The sequence below is a fragment of the Panthera tigris genome, chromosome D1 (assembly GCF_018350195.1).
Source record: "Panthera tigris isolate Pti1 chromosome D1, P.tigris_Pti1_mat1.1, whole genome shotgun sequence".
Lineage (NCBI taxonomy): Eukaryota > Metazoa > Chordata > Mammalia > Carnivora > Felidae > Panthera > Panthera tigris.
In genome coordinates this window covers 61,628,254-61,648,959 of record NC_056669.1, presented here as the reverse complement: position 1 = coordinate 61,648,959, position 20,706 = coordinate 61,628,254, and the positions used below count along the sequence as shown (strand labels likewise).

The following is a 20,706-nucleotide window of genomic DNA, read 5'->3' as shown; positions in this document are numbered from 1 at the left end:
TGCTTTCCATATTAAATACTTCCATATTGAAATACTTTGGTGAGATGAAGACTCCACCAAACAAACCTAGGGGATTCACAGTCACCGCACACTACTGAAAGATGGTCTGGAAGGAAGGACGCAGCTAAATGTGGGAAATTAGTAGCACTTTCCTCACCTAGAGGAAAGTTCTAGATACATAAAAAGTTCTAGATACATAAAAAGAGGTCTGTGGCTTTACATTTCCATTCTTGAAACCTCCCTGGTGTTACTAACTATACATTCTCTTTAATCTATTAGTACTCTTTGATCACAGTCTCTTTGATTACAGTTTCCTGAATAGGATTTTGCATTTAGCAAGCATTCTATTCCCACCTTACTTACTGGTCTCTGACTGACTGCTGAGCATTTTTCTCCTCTCTCCTAAGGCTAATAATATAGGCTATATCTCTATGTTCTCTGTCTCCTCCAGCACTAAACTAAACACAGGACAGGTCCATCAGCAATACCTTGATCATGGAGTATTATAATCCATACCTTGCCTTTATTTCTCTTTTTTATGCTAAGTGTGTCTATGTGAATATCTTTCTTCTGCCCCATTTTAGGGAGAGGAATATCCATGGTTGGTCCATGGGTCTCAAAAGGATTCTTTTGATACCCATTCCAGAAAGCAGCTGTTCAACTCTATTTTGTATTTGTGTCTCTCTGTGGTGTGTAGGGTGGGTGGATTTTGCCCCTATCATCCTAAAAGAACAGGACATTCAGAGCATTCATAAATGCACTCACAAATACAAAGTCATGCTTACACATATAGGATAACCTAATAATCTCTGAGGTGGCATATGAAATTTCAATCTCCATATGTCTGGTCCCAGCCTGAAATGGTCAGTTCTAAATGTATCATGACCACTCATTCTCTTTTATTTATTTATTTTTACATCTGTAACACTATATTTTTTTAATTCTTTTTTTTAATGTTTATTTTTTGAGACAGAGAGAGACAGAGCATGAACGGAGGAGAGGCAGAGGGAGAGGGAGACACAGAATCTGAAGCAGACTCCAGGCTCTGAGCTGTCAGCACAGAGCCCGACGTGGGGCTCAAACTCACGGACTGTGAAATCATGACCAGAGCTGAAGTTGGACGCTCAACCGACTGAGACACCCAGGAACACCTACATCTGTAGCATTATAAATTTTGACCAGAAAAACCTAGAAACATTTGAGGAAAAACAGTGAGAGGGGCTCAGAATTAAGCTCCTAATAGACACCTGTCTATCATACCATTCTCTTAGCATGAGTGTCAGCTTTATAATCTATATGCAGAATTGTAATCTTGTCTATTCCTCTTCCTCAGAGCCCTGTCTTTCCCCACTCCTCCTCTCCTCTTCACCAGCTCCTATTCTCATTGGCTTTGCTCCCTGCTATTACTCCCTAATAGTTCTGCTTTCCTCACCACCGGCTTATACCTTGTAGATCCTGGTCCCGGAACTACTTTGCAAAGGCAAGGTGATGATCAGAGAGTGCAGAAACACAGCAGGTAAAAAACAGACCAAAGAACAAAAGAAGCAGTTCCCAGGGCAGTAAGGACAGATGTAAGATCATGCTCACAGTAGGGAAGAACCAATACAGAGCCCAGAGGAGTGGAGTGCAAATGTACATCTCTTATGTCTCTGGGGATTTGAGACAAGTTAGAACAGAGGCCCTCTGAACCCAGGGGACCTATAAGCCTCAGGTCTGAAGGCCCCAAGTCAGTCTAGGCCATGAGCAAAGTTTCGACCAAATTAACACTTTCCCAGCTTAGGAACTTACACCTTTGTTCATATTAGTGTTGACTTGGAAATTCTGGAATCCATGATAGCAGCACACCTGAGCCTCATCAGGGTCTTTATCTAGTTTGATCAGTAATTTGATAAAGAGTCATATCTACCATGTGTCCGCTCAGTATAGAACTCCTAAGACTTCTGGTGCAAGGACTGTTTCATTTTCTTGTGAATCCCTAGCAGAGAGTATTTCATAGTGGAAAATCCATAAATGTCTGAAATGCATCTACTTCTAGCCTTATATAACAAAACCCTGGAGCTATTTCTCACTGGGACTGCATGTCTCCAGATGTGAAGAGGCCTCTCTTTTTAGATACTTATTTCAATGTTCACTCTTGCTTGGCAATTCTGTCCATCTTCCCTCAGTGAAGAATCATTACTAATTTTGTGTTCAGTCCATTTTTAGACTATAGGCTACTAATCTATTTGTCTAGAGCAAACCTCTAACACAAAGCACACACAAATCTGAAAATCATAGCTATCCAGCCAGGGTATGGTCTCAGCCTTCCAATAGAACCCTGTGTACAACTGCCCATCAGATCAAGAAGGAAGTTTACTTTCAATGTCTTATGGCTAAAAATCTGGAATTTATCGCTTATTCCACTCATCCCTCCCTTGTGCTGTAACAAAGTACTTTAACTGTTCTAGAAATCAGTTTCTGCATCTATAGTAAGGGAATGATAACTTGGAAATGCTTAATTTAAAGAAGAGCTCTGAGGAATAAGTGGGGAAACAACTATCACCTTTCTGTGGAAAAATTCTTTTTCCATGACTCTCCATAATTTTTCTTTGATTATTTAGAGTTACAAATCCAAGTAGACTCCCTCTAAGCAAATGGATTTCATTCATTAACTAAAACTTATTCATTTCAACTCCTTTATTCAGCAAATGCTTATTGCATGCCTATTACAACCTAAGAGATTGTAAACGATAGGAATGCAATGGTAAACAAGGCAGGCAGGCGTGAACCTGGTCCTTGATGACACATAATGGGGGAATAGATATTAAACAACTAAGTATACAAGCAATCATCTTATTAAAGTTGTGGTAAGTCTTGAAATAAAAAGTACCTTGTGCAGTGAGAATGTATATAAGAGATACTAATCTAATTTTATCTGAGGGGATTTGTAGTTGAAGCCTAAATAGGAATTGCCAAACAAAAATAAATAAATAAAGAGAAAGCGCAGGGAGAAGAGAAAATGAGAAATCTGATGCATTTGAGAAGCTGAAAGCTGGCAAGTATGGTGATGTACCGTCTTAATATATTAACAGTAATATCAGTGTATCTTGCACAGTCGTTTTATCCAGCTGCCCCAACATACAGAGCTAACTTCACTAAGATTCATTAAGATTCCTTTTTTTTTAACTGAATATGTAAGGAGGACAGTTGACTTTAGAACAAGTTGAGTTTAGGGTTAACACGACAATGACTGCAATTATATACTATGGAATCTAAACTGAATAGGGAAGAAAGGAAAAGTTAGGGATAATGGCAGAAAGGAAGGGGTTTCTGGTGAAGTTTGAAGGTGTATGAAACATTTATTGAGAACACATGTTATATCACATACTTTCATACCAAAGGGCATAAGAAGATGCTTAGGACTAAGTTTCAGCCTTCAAGGAGCTCATAATGTAGGTGTGGATAGATAAATTAAAGAGCAAATAAGTATGATGGTTTGTAACTGTGGCATGGATAAAGCAGCCCCGTCTGGGTATCTTCTGAGCTGCCTAAGGGCACTACAGACAGCAAAGAAAATGTCAACACACACACACACAGACACACAGAGGATCTTATCTCATTATGCCAATTTTACTCTTTACTTCTTATTCCCAAGTAATTTAAAATGCTCATCTTGATTAAATTTATGGCTTCTCTTTCAGTGAAGATTTTAGGAAATGGGTGTTTTTATCCTGGGACAGTTTCTTAAGAGGAACATAGATGAATCCTACCCAACTCCACTCAATACACACTCTACTCACACCAAGTTGTTGTTGTTGTTTTATTTTTTAAATATTTATTTATTTGTTTTGAGAGAGAGAGAAAAAGGGAAAGAGTAGGGGAGGGGCAGAGAGAGATGGAGAGAGAGAATACCAAGCAGGCTCTGCAGTGTCAGCATGGAGCCTGACATGGGGCTCAATCTCATGAACTGTGAAATTATGACCTGAGCTGAAATGAAGTCAGATGCTTAGCTGACTGAGCCACCACGCACCCTGTGCTGTTGTTGTTGTTATTATTTTTGTTGTTGTTGTTGTTGTTTTAAATAATAGGACATTGAGTATGACACACACAAAAAGAACATTGCTTCTGAAATTACTTGCTCAAAGAGTCAGGGATGTGCAAATTAAGCAAAATAAACATAAATGAAGTGTAAATAAATGTAAATTACGTGTAAGGCTTTGAGCTTCATGCAAGATTGCTCTTTTTATTAAATTCTTCCATTCCTTGCATTGATACCAAGAACAATATTATGCATGATCTTGAAGGCAATGGAATTACTGAAGAGATTCAAGGTACAAAGTGACACTATCATATGAATTGTAAAATGATCACTCTAGCTTTAACAGAGAGAGTGGATTGAATGGAGCTCCTATAAAAAGATGACTTTGAAATAGTCTCAGAGGGACGAATAATAGAAAGGGGCCCAGGTGAGTTCAATGGTCAGGGTAAAGGCTAGAATGTCATGTATATATCTACAGGTATGGCTTATAAGCACCTTCAAATCAAACATTTAACCCAAGTATTGAATTAATTTTGTTGGATGGTGATGTAAGACAAATCAAGGACAAGCCACAGATTTCTGGCTTGGGAACTCATGTTGGGGGTAGTGCCATTCACTGTAAAAGAAGACCAAAAAGGAAGGGCACTTTTCATGAAGGAAGTTAGTGAGCTTCCAGGTCAGTTTTGAAGAAATTAAGTCTGAGGAGTTTGTAAGCCATTCAAGTGAGTAGTACCCAGGAAGCAATTGGACAGAAAATTCTGAATCAGGCAGACCTGGGTTTGGATCCTAAGTCTACTGATTGTCTTTCTGTAATCTTTGTAGGTCTCCATTTCCTCATCTGTGAAATGAATGAACTAAGATTACCCTCTCACAATTATTTTTTATTAAAAAAATATTTTTAATATTTTTATTTTTTTGTTGTTTATTTTTGATAGAGAAACCAAGCAGGGGAAGGGCAGAGAGAGTGGGAGAGACAGAGAATCCCAGGCAGGCTCCACACTGTCAGCACAGAGCCCGATGTGGGGCTCAAAATCACAAATTGTGAGATCATGACCTGAGCCGAAATCAAGAGTTGGATACTTAATCGACTGAACCATAACTGTTTTTAATTAAATTAATTAATATTTGTAAAATATGAGCCAAAGGTAGTGAAAATTTTCTTGGAGCGTGCAATTGAAGAAAACAGATACAAAAGAAAACAAGCTCCATGTAATTTGAGATGGGTAGGGGAAAAGGTAAAGCAAGTACAGGACACGGGAGGAGGGATTACTCATGTACAGACTCAGGACTGAACTGCAGAGCATCAAGCTTAGTAGTTGTAGTAGACAGACTTGATAGCTACTTAAAGAGGGAAGACAGGAGCCTTTGCCTTTAACTCAGGAACTCAGAAGCAAAGGGGTGAGTTGTATACTAGGAAATAAGTAGCCTTCAAATAACTCAAAATTAGCAATAGGAAAGAGGTAAACCTTAGTATTAGTGCTCTTCTGTACCAATCATCACCTTCTTCATACAAGTGGTGAGAAAACTGAACCAAGAAAACCCTTGATTTTCTGGAAGTCTAGAAGATTTTCTTTTTCCTTTTCCCCCACCTGTCCCTACTTTGCACACGGCTGGAACTCTAAAATTTCAAGCTATAGGAGTTACAGCTTTATTTTTATAGCTCCTATGTTATGCAAAATCTCATCTAATTAATTTACCTAACTTTCTCCATCAGTGGCCCTCCCCATTCAGTGTGTCCTCTTCAAAGAAAAGAGGAGAACAAATTTGTCCTGGATCTGCTTGGTCTTCACTCCATAGACCACAGGATTTAGGGCAGGGGGAATGGCCACATAGAGGTTGGCAAATAGGATGAGCACATTTCGAGGGACACTGTGCCCAAAGCGATGTGCAAGGATGGAGAAGAAGGCAGGTGTGTAAAACATGAGGATGACACTGACATGGGAACCACAGGTGCTGAGGGCCTTTTGGCGGGCACCCTGGGATGAGAGGTGAAAGACAGCATGGAGGATGAAGGTATAGGAAACAGCAATAAAGATCACATCTGAGATGACAGTCATGAGAGGGACAGAAAATCCATACCAGATGTTGATGGAGATGTCAGCAGAGGAAAGCCGAGCAACACCTATGTGCTCACAGTATGTGTGCGGTATGATGCGTGTCCCGCAGAAGGGTAACCGTTTCAGCAGAAAAACATCTGGCAAGATGACAGAGAAGCTCCTCACAACAATGCTCACCATCAGCTTGATGATCACCTGCCGAGTCAGGATGGTGGTGTACCTCAAAGGGAAGCAGATGGCCACATAGCGATCGAACGCCATGGCCAACAGGATGGCTGAGTCCACTACAAAGCTGAAGTGGAGGAAGAACATCTGGGTGAGACAGCCAGAGAAGGTTATTTCCTGGAAGCCCAGCCAGAGGTTACTGAGCAGTTTGGGCACTGTGGCAGTGGACAGGATGAGGTCCGTGGTAGCCAGCATAGCTAGGAAGAAAAACATGGGCTCGTGGAGCCTGCACTCAGTTGCAATGAGGTAGAGGAGGATGAAGTTTCCCACAATAGCCAAAACATAGATGACACAAAAGGGAATCCCAATCCAGATGTGGAACTTGTCCAGGCCAGGTATTCCCACAAGGAGAAAGGAACTGGGATTGTAGCAGCTCAAATTATGCATGGTCCCTTTAGTCTAGGATCCACTGGCTTCTGAACCCTGAGGAGAAATCAGCTATCATAAGGGGCTCTGAAAGACACTTCTACTCTGCTACTGACCATGGTCGGGGGCTGCAGCTGTCACATTCAGTGTTCCTGCTTGAGAAGCACCTCTGTTCCCTGGATGTTGGCACCTGTGGAATTGACTTGTTATTGCGCCTTTTCTTTGCCATTGGCCCCATTCATTTCCTTATACATTTATTAATAAACCTTAAAGAACGGTTATTTTTCTGGGTCAGCAATATCATATGCTGACTCTTTCTCACTGTAGATTATGTGGGATAGGCACAGGTTCAAATGGAAAAAAAAAAGCATAGTATATGTATATGAGGAGAAGAAGACTTGTGTATGTAAGGGAGAGGGAAGGCAGGGGAGAGAGAGAAGCAGGAAATATTAAAATTATGAAATGGGATGAGCTGTGAGTAATAGGTTTTTGTAGAGCAAATATTATGTTTCCAACAATGGTTTTGATAAAAAATAAACTGAAGAATTTCAATAAAGCAGTAGAAAAATAATGAAAAAAGAAGGAAAAAAGAAAGGACAAGTTCCAGTGCTGTGGGTAGTACAGGAGATTTGTTGCAGAGGGATTGAAATATGGTTCCGATTAGGAGGGATGCTTCCTGGGATGTGAAAATAAGAGAATGCATCTACCAGAAAATGCCCATGGACAGGTAAGCAGCATTATCCCAACTCAGGCAAAGGGCAGTGAGGTCAGAGGATGATTTATGGCTTCAGGGGCGATGCCCTAAACCTTGGAGGATCTCTGCTCCCTAACTTAGGAGGGGAGACCACTCTACCCATTAGTGAGTCTGACAGTGCCTCTGTAACAGATACCAGCCAGTGTGATTGGCTTGGGCAAAGTCAAGCAGAGCAGATTCTCACCTCCTAGAGATAAAATTAAGAGCAGTGCTGCCCTAATGTTTTCATTTCTGGTCTACAGGTTCGTGGACCCCATCTATGGGAATTGCTAGCTTTGCACTGAATAGAGTCTGCCTTTGAAGGTGCCTTTTGCATTTTAGTTTTAACTCCATTCTATGATCTAGTTTATAAAGTACTTTTGAAAAGGGTGCCAGTAATGGTGATAAGCAGGGAGTGCAGCCATGGAAAGGCCAGAGCAACTGAGGCCCTCCTTCAACCAGTTTTGGAGAGGTTTAGTTCTTACCCTCTCCAACAAATCTACAAAGCCATTCAGAAAGCTTTGAGGGAAAGGGAGTGGATTTTCTGGGTAAGTCATAACAGTTCTATATTATTGTGTTTGGCAGGAATCTGTAGTTTTGTGACAAGAAAGGGGGATTTTGTGACATCTCCGCCAGAACCCCAGTCAAAACTTTACACAGTGAGGTTCTCTCACATAGGGGATGATTTTGTCACTGCCAGAGTCCTTAATTAGCCAAAGTGGACAAAACATCTACGTGGCTGGGAGGAATGTAACCAGTTACCACTGTCCAAAAGCAGCACCCCCACCCTTGCCCCAAACGCGACTCATCCTCCAAGCCCGTAAGAATGTGTGTTTGAAGTTTCATCTGCAGCTCTGATTTAGGTTAAATGCCTGTGGGCACCGAACTTATTCAAATAATGGTAACGACAGAATCTTCATAAAAATCATCCCTAAAAGGACAGCTACCTCATCTCCTGTGGTATGAAAAGTAGGTAGACTGAGAATGCCTCAAAATGTCTCTATAATTTAGGCTAGATTGCAACTGAGTCTCTTGAAACACAGACTCACTGCCTCTTGACAAAAAACACACTTCTTCGGGGTCACAGGGGATACATTTAAAGGGGAGAAAAATAAACCACTAATCATTAAAACCACAAAGGAGGTCAACAGAAAATATGCAAACCACAGTTTGCTGCTTCAGCCTGAATCTCTCTTGACTTCACTTCTTTTACCCAAAGAGCTCTTCTTTCCTTCTGGATTCTCCGCTGTGTTACTGGTCACGTTAGTCAGTCTGCACAAAAAATCAATCGTTTTCTGCCAGGAGCTGTCTCTTTATGGAATCACTGGTATCAGAAGGACTCCTTCCTCCCAGAGTCCTGTCCTCCAGGGCACAGACCCTACTTGCACACAACACAAGGCTACATTATTTGATAAAGATCAAAGAGCCAGTGTAGCATTTTTCTCTTCCCTAATTGGCTGTAGTTTTCAACTCAACAAATTCTCTTCCGTCTCTTGATTTACAATAGTAGAAAGTATCTGTTTGGAAGGAAAACAAGGAAACAAGTAAAATTTTAACAGAGGAGAGGTGCCGTAAATGGTAAAAACAACCTTTTTATGCATGACCTTATATTCCCAGGAGATAGAACTCAGGTTTATGGGTCCTACCATTGTTTCACCCCCAGACAAGGGAGGAGGTCAAACATATTAACTCCTTTCCCTTGAGATGGAATGTAAGTTGGTGATTTTAGTAGGGGTGGATATTAGATCCCTAGGAGATTCAGTTTAGACAATTTAGACACAGTAAGTTGAGACAGAATTCTCAGAGGCCTAAGAATGTTCCTGTATATGTGGTATTCTTTAATTAGTCTATTTATATAAACTTGCACCAATATTATATAAATACAATTAAAGTTTTCTAGTCTTGATATTGGGATGTAAGACCTTCGACTTTCCCCCCCAAAATTTCTTAGCCATTATTTGCACTATGCGTTGCCAAAAATTTTATAAGCAGTTTCTCAACTTATAAATACATGCGCACGCACACACACACACGTGCGCACACACACACTCTTAGAGTTTTTGTTTTAATTACATTGAATCTGTACATTAATACAGAAATACCTGATATGTTTATAATATTGTATCCTTATATTATAAATATGACATATTCCCCTATTAATGTAGTCATTTTTAATTTCACTAATAATGTGTTTAAAAAACTAATTTGAAAAGATATCTGCATGCCCATGTTCATTCAAGCATTATTTACAATAGCCAAGATATGGAAACATTCTAAGTGTCCATTCATGGAGGAATGAAAAAGAAAATGTGGTATAGATGTGGATTATACACATAGATAGATATATAGATATATATGGTGAAATATTATTCAGCCATAAAAAACAGTGACATCTTCTTCCCATTTGTGACAATAGAGATGGAATTTGAGGGCATTATGCTAAGTGAAATATGTCAGACAGAGAAAGACAGATATTATATGACTTATATGTGGAATCTTAAAAAGCAAAACAAACAAAAAACAAGCTCATAAATACAGAGAACAGACTGGTGGTTACCAGAAGAGGGGAGTGAGTAGTGGGCAAAATGGGTGAAGGTAGTCAAAAGGTACAAGCTCCCAGTTATGAAATAAATAAGCCATGGAAAGATAATATACAGTATGGGGACTATAACTGATAATGGTGTATTATGTATTTGCAAGTTGTGAGAGAGCAGATCTTGAAAGTTCTCATCACAACAAAAAAAAAATTTTGTAACTACGTATGGTGACAGATGTTAACTAGACTTATTGTGGTGATCATTTGGTAACATATAAAATTTTCTTAAGTTTATTTATTTTGAGAGAGAGAGAGAGAGTGAACAAGAGTGGGGGAGGGGCAGAGAGAGAGGGAGAAAGAGAATCCCAAGTAGGCTCTGTGCTATCATCACAGAGCCCAACGTGGGGCTCAAACTCATGAAACACAAGGTCATGACCTGAGTCGAAATCAAGAGTTGGAGGCTAGGGGCACCTCGGTGGCTCAGTCGGTTGTCTAACTTCAGCTCAGGTCATGATCTCACAGTTCGTGAGTTTGATCCCCACGTCAGGCTCTGTGCTGACAGCTCAGAGCCTGGACTCTGTTTCAGAATCTGTGTCTCCCTCTCTCTCTCTGCCTCTCCCCCACTTGCACTCTGTGTCCCTTGCTGTCTATCAAAAATGAATAAATGTTAAAACAAATTTTTAAAAAAGGAGTTGGAGGCTTAACCAGCTGAGCCACCCTGGTGCCCGAAAGTATACAAATATTGAATCATTGTGTTGTGCACCTGAAACTAATATAATGTTGTATGTGAGTTATGCCTCAATTAAAAAATACAAATATTCTTTTTTTGTGGGATGCAGAATATTTGTTTTCTATAGCTATTATAAAATATTACCACAGACTCCACAGCTTAAAATGCCAGAATTTGAGGTGCCTGGGTGGCTCAGTTGGTGAAGCATCTGACTTCAGCTCAGGTCATGATCTCACAGCTCATGAGTTCAAGCTCCACGTCAGTCTCTGTGCTGACAGCTCAGAGCCTGGAGCCAGGTTCGGATTCTGTGTCTCCCTCTCTCTGCCCCCCCCCCCTTTCACATTCTGTCTCTCTCTGTCTCTCAAAAATAAATAAATGTTAAAAAGAAACAGAAATCTCTGTGATTATATTTGAGCCAGCTAGATGTTCCAGGAAAATCTCCCTAGTTTAAGGTGTACTGATTAGTTTCATCTGATAGTCATCTTAATCCCCCTTTACCATCTAACCTAACATAATCACAGAGGTTTGCAACGGGGATGCCATTTGTGCGGCCATTATTTGGCCATCATTCTGCCTTGTGGTAGGCAGAATAAGTTTCAGAGTTTGTAAATGATGTTTGTCACACTCGCTATTCTTGATTAATTTAATCTCTAGATATACTGTCAATAATAGATGCATTTAAATGTCTCATTTTGTTATGTTCATTTCTCTTTGCTTCTTAATTAATATTTCACATATTGAGGCTACATTGTAATACACATACATAATGTCTGTATGTATTCACAGATCCTGCTGGTTTTTTAACATGATTCTGAGTGGGAGATTCTCTCTGACTTTTCTCTTTCTCTTTTATTTCCTCCTTGTGCTCATTCTTCCAGTTACCTCAACCTGTTCTCCTAGACACTCTGCCTTGAATGAAAGCTTAGTGTGGTGGCTTCTGATCCTGATCCAGTGATGATTCCATGGTCATCACAGATCTAGTTACTGAGATGGAAGGAAGATCGGTTCAGTTCCTTGGGGGCAGAATGTATCTCTATCTCCTTACATTTCTAGATAAGCCACTTTCCAGAAATGTAATTCTAGGAAGTGGTTTGATACCAGTTTTTTGGTGTGTGTGTGTGTGTGTGTGTGTGTTTAATTTACATTTTTGAACAGGAACCCTATCTCTCATTATTCTTGGTCTCAAGTAGTGACCTCAGTTTGGGTCTGCTACATGAAAGAACTTGTCAAAATCTTGCAGCAGCTATATTTCTTTCTAGGCTACTACCTTTTTCTAGATCTGGAACTCTGGATATTATGGATTTGTGAATCCCCTGACCCATGATCCTTGTTTTATTTTTTCCTTGATCTACAAAAACGTTGTTAGTATCTAGGTATCACAATCCTGCAACATTTATTTTCCCAGAGACTAAAAACAAACTTCTAATCTATTTTCCCCATTTTTTATTAGTTTAAAGTGAGAAAGTTTCATTTGTACCATTTACTTCTCATAAACACTAAAGACAAAGTACCTGTGTTCATTTTTAAAATGACCGCTATCAATCATCTCAGATCCCCTTCCCCACAAGGATGGTGCCCTTAGATGCTGGGAATGCAGTAGAAAAAGAGTTAAAGTGTCCAGAAAAGTCTTCCCCTGCCTTCCAGCACATCGTATCTGTGATATCACCTGCCAAATTCTCAGCATCCTACTGCTGTTTCCTCAGCCACTGAGGGTCTGCTTACATCTTCTCTGAAAACTACATCAGGTCAACATAAAATGTCAGGGTGTCTTAGTGTCAGAACATGGGACAAATTGGAGGCAGATATTATGTTTCTTCTGAATAGAATGTCATTGAAAGGTCCACAAGCAATGTGACCGCATGTCAAAATAAGTCATTACTCTTTAAGGAAAGTCAGCAAACCAGATATTAGATGTAAAAAATACAAATATAAAGTCTTTACAACAAAGCAGAGGAGAACATTTTTACAGTCTTGAGTAGTTCAAGATGTTTAAAAAAAAACCATTTAGGCCCAAGATGGAGCCACTTGTGTCCAGGGTGCCACATCAGCAAACAGAACTCAGGTAACTTTTGTGTTCCTGTAAGTGTTTCACTTGACCATACCACAGTATATCCACTGAGCCAACCCCCAAACGCCACTCCAACTCTGGGCCTTCTCACCCCACACAAAGTTGACTATGTGACCCCTGCCAGTTGGATATTTTCTATTTGCCTCTCCCTTGTTCATTCTCTATCCTGTAGAAGTTTTCTGCTTTCAACCCAATTTTGCAGTTGTCTGACAGACTATCCACTTCATGAAGTATTAAAAAAGTTCATGTATATACCTAAAATGTTTTCTTCAATCATTTCTTCAACAAAGATTTTCTGGAAAGGAACCAGAAATAATAAACTTTTAAAAAATGATAAATCATGCAGGGAATATAGTCAATAATATTGTAATAACTTTGTGTGGTGGCAGAGGATAACTACATTACCATGGTGAACATTGTGTAACATGTATAATTGTTGAATCATGGTCCTGTATACCTGAAACTAATATAACATTACATGTCAACTATATTCCAATTAAAAATATTTTAAATGATAAATTAAACTACAAAAAAATTTAAAGTTCTTCTCAACAACAGACAGCAGTAAAAAGACACCGTATGTGGGATGCTTGGGTGGCACAGTTAGTTAAGTGTCTGACTCTTGATTTTGGTTCAGGTCATGATCTCACAGTTCGTGAGATCGAGCTCCACATTGAGCTCTGCACTGACAGCACAGAGCCTGCTTGGGATTCTCACTTTCCCTCTCTCTCTCTCTCTCTGCCCCTCCCATGCTCTCTCTCTCTCCCTCTCTATCTTAAAATGAATAAGTGAACATTAAAAAAAAAAAAGACACCATATGCAAGCCAAAGTCAGAGAGAAAATAGTCCAATATTCACCCAACAAATATTTGACAAAGGACTTGTATCCAGAATCTATACAGAACTCCACAAATCAACAATAAAAAAGACAAAACAATCTAATTTTAAAATGAGCAAATGATTTGAACAGACATGTCATTCTAATTTTAAAATTAGGGAAGGATTTGGAAGTAAAGTTATGAGTGGCCAAGGTGCATATAAAAAAAATTCTTGCCATGATGAGTTCAGGAATATGCACATTAAAATCACAATGAAATAGCACTAAAAATCACTAAAGTGCTTAGAATTGCAATGACTTACAGACTCATATGTTGGCAAGGGTATGTAGCAATCTGTTGGTGGGTGTGTAAAATGGTACAAATTTGGGAGAAAATCTAGCACTTGTCTTCAAGTGAAATATATATCTACTCTGTAACAAAGGAATTCAAATTTTATGTATAGTTTCAAGAAGAATTAAGCACACATCCACCACAAGAAGACTTGTCTATACCTTTATTCATAAAACTAGTAATACGTTAATTCATAACATAAAAAAATTGAAGACACTTCAAATATATCTCAACAGGAGATTAGATACATATATTGTGTATATTCATACGATGGAATGTTAATCAATAATAGAAGAGAACAAACCACTGATAAATAAAACAATATGAATAAAGAACAAAAATGTTATGTGAAAGAAAGCTTATCCAATGGAGTTGATACTGTATGATTCCATTCATAAGAAGATCCAAACAGGCAAAATTTAGATTGAACTTCAAATAGGGGAGGAATTCATTCTATCAAAACAACGTCCCATAGAAAACTTCAAATCATATGGGTGGTGGGATGTAGGGAGGGAAGCAGGGAACAAGAATCTGAAGTCACTGTAAAATATTCAAAAACAGTCAGAAACCAAAAGGGAGTATGCCCTTAGTAAAAAGGAAATAACATTGGGTGAGTTTCCTGGTTTTGTATCTTTTCAGCTGAGAACAGACCCCAGTCAGCACAAAGTTACACAATTAAAACTTGTAGAGAAGCTCAATTTTGTTGACTAGAAAAGTAATTTAGAAAAGAAAATGCAAGTTTACCACATACACCGGAAAGTGAAGAGAAATACCCACAATAGAAAGAGTTTGAAAATTCTACATATAAATACTGCCAACATCTCTAAAGTACACGTTTGAGGAAGACTCTATACAATTCAAGTAAAACTATAAGACCTGAAGAGGTAGTTTAGCTGCTACTTACTGCCGAGAAGACACATGGAATTTGACATCAGCCAAGTAAACTGCCTGAAAAAAAATTTAATTCAGAAAACTGTAACAGAATCCAGACATTTTTGCAACATATCTTTCACAATTTCCAGAGTACATTATACAATCTAAAATCACTAGACATATTTAAACATGACCCATGCTTTAAAAAAAAAGAAAAAGACAGTCGTGGAGATTGACTCCAAGATGAGCCAGATGTTTGTTAGTGGACACAGACTTCAAAGCAACTGCCTTAACTATAGTCAAAGACAAAGGGATAAATATGTTTCTAATGAATGCACAAGTAGGAAATCTCAGCAAAAAAATAAAAATTATTTTAAAATAATGAAAACTCTGAAACTATAAAAACAATAACTGAAACTTTAAAACCACTATATGGGCTAAAAGAATGATTAGAGATGAGAGAAGAAAGAGTAAAGGAACTTGAGGATAGATTAATAATAATTATCCAAGAAGGAAAATAGTATCCAACTTGAAAAGCATATTTTAAACACTGAAGTAAGAAAAAGAAGAGAACAGAATCTCAGTGCCTTGTGGAACAAAATAAAAGGAATAATATACATTTAATTGGGATTCCGGAATTAGAACAAAAGGAAAACAATACATATCTGAAAAATATTTAAAGAGATATTAGCCAAAAAAGCCCTGATTTTATGAAAGACATAGACCTGATTAGAATAAATACAAAGAAAATCAGTTTCAAGCATATTATAGTCAAAATTCTGAGAAAAATTTGACAGCAGCCAGACGAAGCAGCACAGTAAATACAGTGAAATGATTGTTGGCCTCTATTTAGAGACATCAAAGACCAGAAGGGAGTGGAATATTTTTTTAATTGAAGAAAATATATATATATATATATATATATATATATATATCTGTCCACACTTCTGTATGAAGTGAAAATATTCTTAATAAAGGCAAATGAAGACATTTTATCAGATCAACAAAAACCACAACTATTTTTTATAGCCCAAAGTTGAGAAAAAAAGGGAAGTGTTTTGTTTTGTTTTGCTTTTTTAATTTCTTATCTCAGGGGCACCTGGGTGTCTCAGTCAGTTAAGCGTTCTGACTCTTTGATTTCAGCTCAGGTCATGATCTCACAGTTTGTGAGACTGAGCCCCACGAAGGGCCCTGCACTGGCAGCGTGCTTGGGATTCTGTCTCTCTCTCTCTTTCTTGACCCCTACCCCACTTGCATGCACTCTCTCTCTAAAAATAAATAAACAGTTAAAAAAGAAAATAAAATTATAAAATAAATTTTAAAAACTATTTAAAAAAATTCTTGTACTATACCTAATGAAGGTAGACAGAAACAAGGAGACTAAGATATATCTGTACTTAGCAGTGCATGAGTTTCTTAGTGAACAGGAAGTCCTGGGACCATCGAGAACAAAGTGAGGGCACAGGTGCCCCTTGTGTCATCAGTTCATTCTAGTTTTGCTAGACTATATTAAACACCAAAAATATTTTATTTTATTTTATTTTATTTTATTTTATTTTATTTGTTTAAGTTTATTTATTTATTTTGAAAGAGGGAATGAGAGAGAGAGAGAGACCACATGCACATGAGTGTAAGAGCAGGGCAGGGGCAGAGAGAGAGGGAGAGAAAGAATCCCAAGCAGGCTCTCTGCTGTCAGAGCAGAGCCCGACACAGGGTTCAATCCCAGGAACTGTGAGTTCATGACCTGAGCTGATATCGAGTCAGAGGCCTAACCAACTAAGCCACCCAGGCCCCCCTGTTACACATTAAATATAAATGTTATAAAATTGTATAAGTTTGTTGAAGATGACCGCTCAGCATAATGGCATGTTTGATAGAAAGAAAAATAACATTTATTTATCTGCTATGAGGATTTGTTTTCTCCATACCTTGAAAACAATATGGGTTATTGCTTTCCAATATTCTCAAAAACAAGTGAAAATACTCAGAGTCTATGAATATACCTGTAGGGTTTTAGTAGCAAAGCACTTCTCAGTAAAAAAATGAAGCCACACTTACCACCCCCAACCTACTAGATGAGAGTCACCAGAGCTGAGGATGGAGGGGAGAGAGAGATAGGACAGAGAGAATGGCAGAGGGGGAGGGGCTTAGGCCTTTGGAGATTAAAAACAGATTTGGGGTTGGACCATTTAGAGAGATTAGGGGTCTGGATCAATTAGATTGTGCAGTATTATCCTTGAGCAAAAAGGAAACCATCGGAATCCCAAAACCATGGGGCAGTCCGTGTGCCAGTCTTCCAATAACAGCATCACAGATCAGCACATTGAGAGATGTCTGATCACTTCTGGTGATGGTTCTAGGTACATTGTTGGTGGATAATCCTGAGAGCTGAAGTCTTCTTATGCACTGAGATTCTCCTGAGCCCACCCAGACTTCCCACTGTGGTCACCCACCTTATTCATTAATGTCCCAGCAAAGTCCTAAAGATCCAGAAACACGAATAGTGTAATTACCACTCAAAATTCAGAGGTAGTGGGGAGGGAAAAGCCCCAGAACAGATACCTGGTCTCTGAGAGTGTCTGCAGCTCCGATGAACTAGGGAGGACTAAACAATCAGGCATCAGAGTAGCTGATTAAATTCAGCAAGCCAAAATGAAAGTAACAGTGAAGCCTTTAAACATTTACTACAGGGGCATGTGGGTGGTTCTGTCAGTTACCACTTCAGCTCAGGTCATGGTCTCACCTTTCATGAGTTCCAGCTCCTAATGGGACATCTCTGCTGTCAGCACAGATCCCACTTCAGATCCTCTGCTCCTCTCTGCCCCTTCCCTGCTCATGTTCTCTCTCTCTCTCTCAAGAATAAACAAAACATTAAAAATAAAAAGGATAAACATTTACTACAGTAGCATGAGGAAGAGGCTGGAACAGGGGAAAGTGCTGTATAAATAACAGAAATGAAACCGGTGAATTGCCAAAGTAGTAATTAGTAATGCACACACCAGAAAATACAGTTTGCAAACCAAGAGCACTCAGCCGAAAACACGGTATGAGGTGTGGGAGTATATAAAGCAGCTCATGTAGTGAGAAGGCAGTGATTGTTTATTCTTCACAATGATTGGTTATAATATTAGACTTTTCTTCAATGTTTATTTTTGAGAGAGAGAGAGAGAGAGAGAGAGCATGAGCAGAGGAGGGGCAAAGAGAGAGGGAGACACCGAATCTGAAGCAGGCTCCAGGCTCTGAGCTGTCAACACAGAGCCCGATGAGGGGCTCCAACTCATGAATCTCGAAATCATGACCTGAGCCTAAGTTGGCTGCTTAAGCAACTGAGCCACCCAGGTGCCCCAATATTAGAATTTTCTTATAAATGATAGGGAATTGGTCAGTGGTTACCTGATATCAACCTTGGGAAACAGTTCAAGTTTTGCTTCTGATTTCCAAAGACACAAGCAAGAAATGACCCAGGTCAAGGTAGCCTTGCAAAATAAGTTAAATTAAACTTTATATATGACTAAACTGGTTTGTCTGCTTAGGAAAAGGCTGAGTGTCTGTTTATTATTGATTTTAACAGTGCCAACTTCCTCATTAGGTCTCCCCCTGTGGAAGAGTGCACAAGCTAAGGGTCAGATAGACCAGCACAGACCTGGGGGTTGTCTCATTGCCAAGGGAACCCTGAAAAAAAGGTTCCTACAGTTTTGTGAACCCTGGGGTCTGAAGGAGTTTGAGGAAGGAGGGCTAAGAGTGGAAAAGTATTGAGTGTTCAGCCAGAGTACAGTATCTTCCAGGTTTCCAAATAAGGACACCTCCAAGCAAAGGCTTCCGGGCTAGCAGTATAGGTATGCACCAAAAGCATGGCCTGCCGGGGAGGTGGGGGGCCTGGGTCCTTGACCGCCACTCCCTTCCAAGACTGCCATGCATGGCTGGTACCAAGTCTGGTGTGGGAGGAGGTTTTTGCCCTGTGACGTCCAGCCTATGAAGTAAAGCTTTTGTCACTGCCAGTAGAGGGGCCTAAGAAATTACTAATAGGATTTCAGCCTAGAGCTAAAATCCTCAATTTCATTCCCTGACTTTTCAGGACCTAAGCTGGAAACAGACGACATTATCATGAACTCTAATGGGTGAGACTTTGAGGAGTTATGTCAGAACTGGGTAATGAGTCTGACGCAACAGCAGACCAGGCAATGATCAAGATTATTCTGAGGAGGATGAAACCTGTCTGAAGAACTGAATATAACCATGAGTGTTCAGTTACCAAGTCAGAAAAAGAGGTTCCATACCCAGTAGGGCTTCCTTTAAAAAGCTAGAAAGCTTCCCCCTTAAGTTCCTTTTTATTTTAAATGTTTATTTATTTATTTTGATAGAGACAGAGCACAAGCCAGGGAGGGGCAGAGAGAGAGGGAGAGAGCAAGCTCCACACTGTCAGTGCAGAGGCGGACACGGGGCTTGAACTCACAAACTGTGAGATCATGACCTGTGCCTAAATCAAGAGTTGGATGCTTAACCAACTGCACCACTGAGGTGTGAACCCCCCACACTAAGTTTCTATATGGATCTTATCTTATCTGGTCCAAGACATTGATTCAAGCACAGCACAGGTTTGGCCACAGTACAGCTGAAGGCTACCCTGAAGCTTTCAGAGGAGCTGAGGCAGTGTCAGGATAGTCAGGGTTCACATGCAAGAAGGATAATCCCAGGGGGCAAATGTGGTCTCCCTAAAAACAGGGTTTACAATGTGAGGGCACCCCAAGGGGACAGATACTAATCTGGCTGCAGACTAACAGAGCTCCTGCCCTGGGGTTCCCAGTCCAGACAGAATAATTCACTTTAGTCCTTGGTTTCAGAACTACCACAGATGGTTCGTTTCAGTCTTATTTGTGTGTGATATCAGTTTATCAGCCTGGTGATGTGAATGACATCTCTGTGTGCTCTGTTGGGATCTGGGAACTACGGGATCAGTAGTCAGTCTGGATCCAAAGCACTTACAGCAGCTCAGAAAGGCAACACCCCAAGGTTTTAGTTCAAGAAGAAGGAGAAGCTTCCAGGGCTGGTTCTAAAAGACCTGAAAGACCACTGATGTTTTTCCCTTTCCCCCTTCCCCATGCCTCCCGAGGTACCAGAGTGTTACGATTCTTTTCTGTTTTTTGTTATTCATTTTCCCATGTTGTTATCAGTATGTCTCTTTTACGTTTTTTAATTCTGTATTTTCATCTAAACCTTTTAGTCTGGAAGGACTATATGCAGGAAGGGCGAAAGCATTTCTATAGGAAAACATTTTTGTACAACTTAATCAGAAAGACACATCATGTTGAAGAATTGGTTAGCACAAAAATCTTGGATCTCTCATCCCTTGCTGTGATGTTAATCTCTGACCTATTTGAATCTTTAGAAAGGGGTTGATGGGTGTCTGGATGGCTCAGTCAGTTAAGCTTCTGACTCTTAACTTTGGCTCAGGTCATGGTCTCACAGTTCGTGAGTTTGAGCCTCATGTCAGGCTCTGCTCTCTCTCAAAACAAATAAATTTTAGAAAGGGGTTGAAGGGATTAGAAAGCTTTTGCAAGGTCCTCCACAAATATTGAAATGTCAAAGTTATAAAAGACAGATGTACAATTGAAGGAAGGGAGCAGACATCCTGATCAAACATGAGGCGCAAGTGAGAATTGTCTTTTAGGGCAATCGCTGCTTTGAGAACCCGGATTGTTTGTCTGAGATGTGTGGTCCAGGCTGGGATTGTCTTATCTCTTCATCAGCTGCAAAATTCCGTCCAGTAATTGTTCATTAAAATACTCAGTTTCCTTTGTGGCTTGAGTGTGGCATGAAGCATGAAGAGTCCACCATGTGTCCCATGATTAGGTCCACTGATTTGTAGCTTGGGCTGCTAATCCAGGGCCATTATCAGAGGCAAAGTGCTCAGGAAACCTAACAGGAAACAAAT

At 39.7% G+C, this 20,706-nt stretch overlaps 1 protein-coding gene across 1 annotated transcript; it reads right to left on the bottom strand.

Annotated features, from left to right (window-relative positions):
- Positions 1-5,745: 5,745 nt before the first annotated feature.
- On the bottom strand, positions 5,746-6,827 carry LOC102957721 (olfactory receptor 52H1-like). Its single transcript, XM_007092235.2, has one exon. It carries the CDS (start codon positions 6,685-6,687, stop codon positions 5,746-5,748), a length of 942 nt encoding a protein of 313 aa, XP_007092297.1. The 5' UTR covers positions 6,688-6,827.
- Positions 6,828-20,706: the final 13,879 nt, after the last annotated feature.